At 39.9% G+C, this 10,001-nt stretch overlaps 1 protein-coding gene across 3 annotated transcripts in view; it reads left to right on the plus strand.

The window, feature by feature from the left end:
• LOC148427855 (gamma-aminobutyric acid receptor subunit beta-3-like) overlaps positions 1-7,340 on the plus strand; it is a 54,272-nt gene extending 46,932 nt beyond the window's left edge. For 2 of the 3 annotated variants that reach the window (XM_088409172.1, XM_088409174.1), the window contains 3 exons: positions 2,275-2,522; positions 2,871-2,939; positions 4,733-7,340. In XM_088409172.1, the coding sequence (XP_088265298.1) occupies positions 2,275-2,522; positions 2,871-2,939; positions 4,733-5,101 (686 nt within the window). In that variant the 3' untranslated portion in view covers positions 5,102-7,340. The remainder of the gene's footprint in view (positions 1-2,274; positions 2,523-2,870; positions 2,940-4,732) is intronic. The other variant, XM_088409173.1, reaches the window with a different exon arrangement.
• Positions 7,341-10,001: the final 2,661 nt, after the last annotated feature.

Consider the following 10,001-nt stretch of genomic DNA (forward strand, 5'->3'; position numbering starts at 1 on the left):
ACATCACCAAATGAAACCATAGACTGTCTCGTTTTGCATTTTTTTCATTTTTTTATAATCAGTGGTAGAAAAAAGGAAGGTTTACAAAATTCATCTGTTTCTCCCAGAGGACTCCCAAATTGTGTTGATATCATATCTAAAATTGGGAATTGTTTTCATTGACTGGTTACTGTGCAAAGATAAGTTGTTTCCATATTAGACAGCTTACTTACTGCTTGACACGTGAACGCTCTGCGCAGAAAGGAGACATACGCCGGCACACGTTTTGCAGCACTTTATACTCGGTGCGTCTTTCCCCCCGCAGTCAGCCGATGTTCTCCCATACTCTGTGGCAGTAAATGGAGCCTACAGCAAACTAACAACACTACTCTTAGAGGTAGAGAAACTCAGTAGATTCAAATGATCTAAACTCTTCCAAGCTTTTTTTTTTCTCCCCAGCTTGCATGGTCGGCAGGAGTTGTTTACAGTATTAAGGTCGCAGTAATACTTTTCAGCCAAATCATGAAGGCGTTTGGCCCGGCAAACTTCCATATGCGATAGTTCATCCGCCATGTTTTCCATGCGGTAAAGAAATTCCGGAAGGTATGTGTTGCGGAAAATCTGGTCTGTGCAAAGGGGAATGGTTGCCGAAATTACGCCATTTTGACGCTCCTGGTTGCCGAAATGATGCCATTTTAATGCATAGAGACATGTCAAGCATGAACCAAGCTTTACAGTAGAGCAAGATTAAATATTCCCTCATCCATCCACGTTAAAAAAAATGTATTCAACAAAAATATTTTCAATGGCAGTGAACATGTTAATGATTGGATACGCACTCAAGACCAACATGAATGGTGTCTGGCCAAACAAGTGAACCTTGATTGGTCATTACCTTAGCACGGAGTATATGGATGGATGGATAGATAGATAGATAGATAGATAGATAGATAGATAGATAGATAGATAGATAGATAGATAGATAGATAGATAGATAGATAGATAGATAGATAGATAGATAGATAGATAGATAGATAGATAGATAGATAGATAGATAGATAGATACTTTATTCATCCCCGTAGGGAAATTCACATTTCCAGCAGTATCCTCAAGTCGAGATATAAAATATGAGAAATAAAATACACAAGGATACACATAAGTCCAGTACAGAAGTATACTTAAGGTGCTTGTTAACAGTGTAAACAGAATAGTGTGAATCGTTGGAGTCTAGTGCAAGTATAATTAAGGTGCTTGTATAAAGTGAATAGTGCAGTGCAGAGTATGAGGTTTAGAGTTTAATGTGAGCTTTTACTGCCCCGGGTGGAGTTGAAGAGCCTCATGGCATGGGGGAGGAATGATCTCCTCAGCCTGTCCGTGGAGCAGGACAGTGACAGCAATCTGTCACTGAAGCAGCTCCTCCCTCTGTCTGTGGATGATGCTGTGTAGTGGATGTGTTGGATTGTCCATGATTGATAGCAGTTTGTTTAGCGCTCGTCGCTCAGCCACAGTTGTCAGACTGTCCAGCTCTGTGCCCACAACCGAGCCCGCCTTCCTCACCAGTTTATCCAGACGGGAGGCGTCCTTCTTCTTGGTGCTGCCTCCCCAGCACACTACTGCGTAGAGGAGGGCGCTCGCCACAACAGTCTGGTAGAACATCTGCAGGAGCTTTTTGCAGATGTTGAAGGACACCAGCCTTCTGAGGAAGTACAGTCGGCTCTGTCCTTTCCTGCACAGAGCTTCTGTGTTGGTAGTCCAATCCAGTTTATTTTCCAGTTGCACACCCAGGTATTTGTAGGTCTGGACAAACTCTACACATTCTCCTTTGATGGTTACTGGTTCCGGATGGGGTTTAGGCCTCCTGAAGTCCACCACCATCTCCCTGGTCTTGGTGGTGTTCAGGTGCAGATGGTTAGCGTCGCTCCATGAGACAAAGTCCTGGATCAGTTTCCTGTACTCCCCCTCCTGCCCACTCCTGATACATCCCACGATAGCAGTGTCATCTGCAAACTTCTGCACGTGGCAGTATATGTAGTTATTTTCAGTCAACAGCCAGTCGCTAAATGTATTTTTAAATGTAATAATTATCAAAAAATAATTGTAGAAAGTATTTGTACTTTTTTTCTGCTGAAAATGGCTAAATAAGTAACCCATGAGTCAAAGATATTTTTTGGCTAATGCCCCTTTAAACAGATTAAATCTCATTACAGTTTTCTAACAAGGTTTAGCCAAAACAAGCAAGAGTCGTTTTTATCTGCTATATCACAATGGATGCTTTGTTTTGTGTTCCTCTAAAGGAATCACTACTGTGCTGACCATGACTACGATCAACACACACTTGAGAGAGACACTGCCCAAGATCCCCTATGTGAAGGCCATCGATATGTACCTGATGGGCTGCTTTGTTATGGTCTTCCTTGCCCTCCTGGAGTATGCCTTTGTCAACTACATCTTCTTTGGAAGGGGGCCTCAGATGCAAAAAAAGCTGGCGGAGAAGGCTGAGAAAGCCAACAATGAGAGGGCAGCCAAGTATGACGCTGCAAGGGTAAGTTTGACAGGATTGCTCGCTCAGAATCCGTCAATAGGAAATGGAATGAATTGCTTGCTGAAAAGTCACATTTGACCCAGGAAAACAGGCTGCAGAACAATCAGCAACATAAAAGTCTGACAAAGTTAATGTGTTTTTCTCCCTTTCAGGAGTCAAATCAGCCAACTTTGCTTTTGCAGCAATTTATAATGAACTTTTATTCACTCTTGGCAGGATCTGCGATGAGAACCCGTAGTGCATAGCTGAACTGGATGACGTGTTTACGTTAATTAATGGGCTTCTCTTATGCATGGCTGAGGCTTCAGTATATGACAAAAGCAGTTTTGCACTTTGTCGTCTTCTCAGGAGGCAGGTAGTAGGGCTGCAGCCTTAAAACGGTCCAATCAGATTAGAGGGCTTCGCCACTCACGCTCGGTGAGTTGTTTCAGTCAAGATCGGCACCATTGTAAACATGGATCTCTCATTTTTGTTACTTTTACCTCATCCATGGATTCAATGCCGGTCAGCATGAAAATCTCATTCATTTGGAATTGAACCTTTTCTACACTAAAAGTAGTAGTGTCACTGTAAAAAAACATGTTTCGAATGAGAAAAATGAATTTTCAAATGTGGGGGATCCAAATGCCAGCCAACATATTTGTCACTGAAATAATGCTTTCTATCATTATGCAACTCAAAGCAAAACACTTTGTACAATGCAGAAGAAATCTTAATCAATCCCTGGACATCGAGGATGTGGTTGAAAGTTACTCACTGGCATGTGAGGAGCAGAAATTGGACCCAGAAACGGAAAGAACAAGGAAGAGGAAAAGTATCAAGACTTTACACGTGAAAAATCACATGTTAGAACAGAGGGCATGATCAGAAGCTGGAACTAGGCTCATAAAACTATAGACTCTGAAAACTGCGTATACTTAAGCTTATACTTAACGTATACTGATTTACAGCTCAGCGGTTAGCTCACAGCACTTTCGTATTTGACATGACATGACTGTGAGTTTTCGCCAACTCCTGTCATGGATGTCCGTGGGGGTCGCCCAGTGACCAAAATGAGACACTACAGCAAAATTGTATTCTCGTTAACTATTTAGCAAAAAGTTGGACAAGAACATATTTTTATTGAGGCATTTTGATGTTTTGACATATTTATTTCAGTTCATCTTAAATGTTCTGTACAAAATATGTATTTTATGAATTCATGGGAAAAAAAGAGCATAGAAAAAGTCCATTAATTTCATGCAATCCAAGCAAAAATGCTGGGGGACATAATAGACCAAACAGGAAAGTATTTTACTTGTTTTTTTGTTTTTTTTTTTTACTTTTCAACAATAAATTTAAAGTTGACCCCTGGTAATCGCGAGTACCTGGGCTGTACCATGTTTTTGTCTGTAATATGTCAAGAAGCAAATATGTTGGTCGGTGTTTTCAGAGAAAAGGCAAATATACTACTTTGATTCAACAAAAAACTCTTTCCATGGAGGACAGCAGAAACTGGAGAACATTTATCAATGGGAATGTGACATTCCAAGGATTTGGAGAATTTGCAAATAAACACATTCAATGCCAGCTATTTTCACAAGATCATATTAAAAATAAAAGTACATGAGAGTGAATGAGTTAAGGAGCACAGCAACTCTGTTAACAACAACTCTGTTAAGAACGATTTGACTTAGGTGATGAATACATAAAAATGATCAAAGTGACAATTACATGACCCTCGTAACTGATATCACAACCTTCACAATCAAGCAGGGCCCTGAAATTATATTTTCCAGTCAGTTATACTAACCTGCTTAGATAAGGCACCAAAAAAAAAAAAATACAAAGTAGAAAAAGTTGGACTTGCTCAGCTGCTACATTTGCATGAACATCATCGTGCATTGCCACCAATTTGGTTGCTGTCACCAGCACACATCATGGGCATGCGTTGTGTTGTATCTGCTGTGTATTCGATGAAATTGTTGAGTGCTGTTGTTTCAGTAAGACAGCCAGCCAGCAGTGTCCGTCCTCCTTATTTTTGTGCACGCCTGCTTGAATCTACTCATTGCCTTTCTATTAGAGTCTTCAGTCTCTGAGATTATGATGAGTCACGAGTGAATTACTGTACAGTCACGACATTACACATTTCATGGCACCGGATTCTCTGACAAAGAGTTTCAACTTTGTCCTCCTGAATCCGTCTAATGTTAATTACTTCGCTCACCCAGGCGGAACCAGGACATGGGAACATTCTGCTGACCACCTTGGAAATCCATAATGAAGTTGCAGGAGGGGAGATCACCACCAGCGTTGCGGACATCAGGAACTCTCAGTCCATGGTGCAGCTGGACAGCACGGCCTCGTCGCACATTCAGTATCGTAAACAGAGCGGTGGGATCGGTCCACGTTCCGCCAGTCGACATTCGCTGGATCGCTCGACTCAGATGAAACGCAGCCGGCTGAGAAGGCGGTCCTCGCAGCTCAAAATCAAAATCCCTGACCTGACCGACGTCAACGCCATTGACCGTTGGTCACGAATCATCTTCCCTTCAGTTTTCTCCTTTTTTAACCTTATCTATTGGCTCTACTATGTCTGATTGGACACTTTTAGGTTTGTCGTTTTCTTTCTTTCCATTTCTTTGCTTCACTTCCTTTTTGTCTGTGCTTTTATACGTGCATTGAATCTATCATCATACTAAAGACTGAAGAAGTTCTGGACCAAGTTCTTGTCAAATATTTGTTTTATATTTGCCATATTTGTCAAAGTATTCTTTAATCTGTTTTATTTTGTGTATTGTGTACTGTAACTGGGACTTTTCCATAGAACACAGGAGCAAAACCTATTTATCACATACAGCTTTTGCAAAAAAATATTGACGTAAAATAAATCACAGATTCATTATTCCAATAAAAGAGAACTTTATACCACATAGGTGATCAGAAAAATGCAGGCGATTTCTAAAAATCCATTAAACAATATGTTTGATTGGTACCCTATGCACTGTAAATGCATGTAATGATCTTCCAACGTGGTCAACTTTTACCGACCGTTTCTTCTACTTAAGGATTTTCATGACTCTCAGGCTTCAGGTTTTTCCTATTCATGGCTTCATTTTACTTGGGGGAAAGGAACAACAAACAGCACAAGAATGAACAACACTGCCATTTTATTTCCAGTTCAACTTTGAATGGCTCCTGAAGCTAAGGCGGAATCGAATCTTATCCAAATTGATCAAACTGCCAAAGGGTTTCCAGGAGGTATTGTTACCCACCCAGCATTGTCTCCTATACAATAAGAGCATCCAACAAAATCTTGAGCGCTACATTTTTCTTATTCAGAACCTTTTTCAAATAATCTTCTTTAACGTATGTATGTGGTACTCATTTCAGTGTGCTATTTTTTTGTTGGATATCCAACATATTGCTCATTCATCACATATTGAGTTACTATTGTACTTTTTGTCTTTCAGTTGTTCATTTGATTTCGCCCCTTGTCTTGTTTCAAATAGTGAAAGACTGGAGAGATTTTGTGTATATTTAAAAATGTATATAATATACAGTAAATATATATATATATATATATATATATATATATATATATATATATATATATATATATATATATATATATATATATATATATATATATGAAATGTGTGCACAACCCTAAATGGAAAAAAAAAACAAATAATCATCGAGTATGTGATTGTTATACTGGCAAATGTCAGGCTATTTAACTTAAAAAAGAAAAAAAAAATCATCCACTTATTTTCTTCTCCAAAGTGTGACCATGCTGAAGTTCCCGTTGATGCAAATGGATTCCAGCAGCCTCTGCAGTCGTGCCACGCAGGTCGTCTAATGAGCATATGCTAGCGTTGAATGTATCAGATCCATTGTTCTTCAGGTAGAGGATAATGAGCCATGGTCATAGTTTCTTTCCATCTGAATGTAAAATCTCCTTTTAATGCACATGAGTGGAGTGTGTGTGGTGGGGGGGAGGACATGGACACATGCAGAACAGACAGGTTATGTGCAGGCATTGCTGCATGGATTATGACTTTGAATAACCAATTCATGAATGATGAATATGATTTTTTTTTTTTCATGACCACTTGTACCCCGACCCTTCCCCCAACAAAGACATGCCATAGCTTTGTGCATGAACATGTAATAATTAGGACAACTAAGAGAAACTTAGGAGTACAACTTTAATCTTGTGACTGTCTTAAAATAACTGAATGTATCGTACTTCGATTGTTGCTGTCTAGCTGCAATTAATTTGAGATCAAACATGACTGGGGTGGGTGGGGTGTTGCAGTCCCCGAGATGGGCCCGTTTTCTACTGTGTAGAGGAGACCTCACTTACGTGTGACCTGGTTTTACGGAATCCTTGTTCCAGAAAAGAAAAAAAATGTACATCTAGAAAATGAAAACAGTGAATGAAGGCTCATACTCTAGGGCCATTATTTTCTTTTCTATGAACAGTTCAAAAAAAAATTGGGGGGAAGCAAACAACCTGCTGACACCTCACTACTTTATCTGAGTTTTTGTGTACTGTGCATGCAACAACACATTTGGAGTGACTTTTAGAGAGGAAGCTGTCATGAGCCGTCATGAATGCTAACTGGCGCTGACACAATGCTTTGTAGCTGACTTGGAAAAGAAAAAAAAAAATCCAGTGTTGTATGGCCTTGGTCCCATAACGGAATGTGAAATGTTCTGTGCTGCCACAAAATGTATTTAGGCTTAGATTTATATTGTATAGCTCTGAATGTTTCTCTTCCTTTTTCAAAGGATGATTATGTTCAATCATCAAATAAATAATATACGTTGTAACTGTGCTGTTTGCAAGCATGCTTGACACTCACAGAAAGTTGACACAAATTGGTGGCTGTGTGTCCAAATACTGACATGCATTTAAAATTATGCTTGTTACACAAAATGTGGTACCGGTAACAAACCGCCTCATAGCACGAAGGTTGTGGGTTCACTTCCAGCTGCAGCCCTCATATGTGAAACTTGTATGGTCTCCCCATTCCTACTTGGCTTTACTCCTGGCAGTCCGGTTTGCTCTCGCACTCTAAAAAAACATGCACGGTGGGTGTAGTGGACATGTTTGTGAGTGTGAATGGCTATTTGTCTTGCGTGCCCTGTGATGGACTGGGATAATCCCCAGTCAACCAACGACCCTTGTGATGTGTGTGACGTGTAAGTGCTTGAGATAATGGATGGATGGATACAAAGATTTTGAATGCACATTTTTGTTCAATAAAACCTTGTATCATCACAGACCAAGAAATTGGAGTGGGGTGATCCTTTAGGCGTAATTACAGTGAGCTATAGTGAGTGTGTATGGAGTAGTGCTGTGATTTTAATTAGTTGAAATGATTCGATGATAGACTGAAGTACAAAAGTCCAAGTTCAAATTTGCTACAGTTTGAGCAGTTTGTACATGTTTATGTGCCTTCTGTGATTCAGACAAATTACGAATTCACGTAAAGGTACCTCCACTGACATCACTCAAAGAATTAGGGAGACTGGGGCATGTCCTGATTGCAGAGGAAAAGAGGCTTTTCCAGAGCGGTAAGTAGACTGATAGCAATGAAAATCTAAGATACAGTAGTCGGATTTATTTGACATGTTAAAAAAAACAAACACTTTTGAGTGAAGAGTGGCCATCCCAGCCACCTTATCTCTTTAATGGCAATAAAACATCACTCACATTTATTCAGACATCTCGACCTATGTCCACCAACTGCTGAAAATATTACTAAAATGAGCCACTCAATGTACTCGCTTATACGAGAATTAGAAAACTGCAATTTTTTTCCCTCACTTAATTTACATATACTGAACTTCGTTGTATTTGTCCAAAATATATCACACAATATCTGAGTGAAATTACTTCAGAAAATGCTGAGCTTGGCATCTATTCGACTTTTATGCAAGTGTGCAACTCCCATAGGGAATTTATAAGGTTTTAAATCTTGCCACTGTTTACAATATATGCAAGGGTTATGCTGCACAGTTTATCTGTTAACAAGACATTGGAGAATATAATTGTGGGCCGACTGAATCAGCATCTCCAAAGAAATGTACTGAATGTGTGTGTTCAGAGGCAGGTTCTGGGTGGGTTGAGATTGTAATGAATTCTTTAATGGTCCATGGCCCAATTTGGGGATTGCATGTATATCTAGATGTATACTATATCATGCAAGGTATACAATTACTTTTTGTGTGTTTTTTGTTACATTACCTATTGAGTGAGGTGATGTGGCAGCAGAGGAGGAGGGCAAACAGCAAAAAAGAAAACTTTATGATATAAAGATAGCATTTCCTTCTTTTCAGGTGTTGTAGTTATTTTGGGATTCATTCTTTTAATTCATAAAAGATTTTGAAATGTATGCATATAGAAGTCAATGATGTGTGGCTTTTGAAAAACAATAAGTAGAATTTGGAGAGTAAAGACAGCAGTGATACCAGTAATGATTGGGACACTGGGAGAAGTTACATTCCTGCTGCATGGATGGCGCAAGTGGACACCAGGGACAGCATCTGACGTTTCCATGCAGAGGAGTGCAAGAATAGGAATATCTAAGATCCTGTGCTGAACCCTCAAGTTCCCAGGACTCTGGTCGAGGACCTGAGCTCGAAAGAGATACCGTTGAGGTAGGAGAGAAAACTGTCACGTTTGAGCATGGAGACTTAAGGCAGTGTGGGATGTGGAAAAGGTGGAACCAAAAGGACGCAGGACAGACTGGGATGGGGCTCAAAGGAGGATATTTAATAACAAACAAAAGCAGGCTTGCAATGGACGAAAAATACAAAGTACAACCAAAAACGCTAAACTCAACTTACTAGGGCAACAGGAGGCAGCACGGGATAGATGGACACAAGGGAACACGAGGCAAGGCAGTGGGGGAAGACGTACAGCAAGGACCAGGCAGCGCAGAAAACAAACAATGACCCGACAAGAAGCGAATGCAAACTGGGAACTTAAATAGACTGCACACTTAACGAGAAGACACGACACAGCTGGGGGGGAGACAAAAGGCAGGGGAAGCTGATTGGATGAGAAGGAGGGCAGGTAAACAGGCAGGTGGACAAGATCAAACTAATGAGGCAGGCAGACGCTGGGAAGGAACTATAGAAACTAAATGGCTAAACAAACAACCCAAAATCTCTACAACAAAAACCCATAGCCGAACATAACCCAGGCAGAACGTGACAAAAACACATTACTATGCACATTAGTGCTGGCAAGAGATTCTAAAACTATATAAGAGATTGTTTACGATCTGTAATTAATTTACTTATTCAATCTTTTTTTTTTTTAATCCGACCTAAAAATCTCTGAGAAAAACCTTCATTCTGAAGTATTTTTATTTGAATAAGTAGTTATTTTAACTGGGACTAATCAACTACATTTTTCAGCTGCTATTCATTGTTGTCAGCTTTGCAAGAACATTCATCATTCTGTCAGTCACAGACTTGCTT

This window comes from Hippichthys cyanospilos, chromosome 2 (assembly GCF_059441005.1).
Source record: "Hippichthys cyanospilos isolate Australia breed blue-spotted pipefish chromosome 2, RoL_Hcya_1.0, whole genome shotgun sequence".
Classification (NCBI taxonomy): Eukaryota; Metazoa; Chordata; class Actinopteri; order Syngnathiformes; family Syngnathidae; genus Hippichthys; species Hippichthys cyanospilos.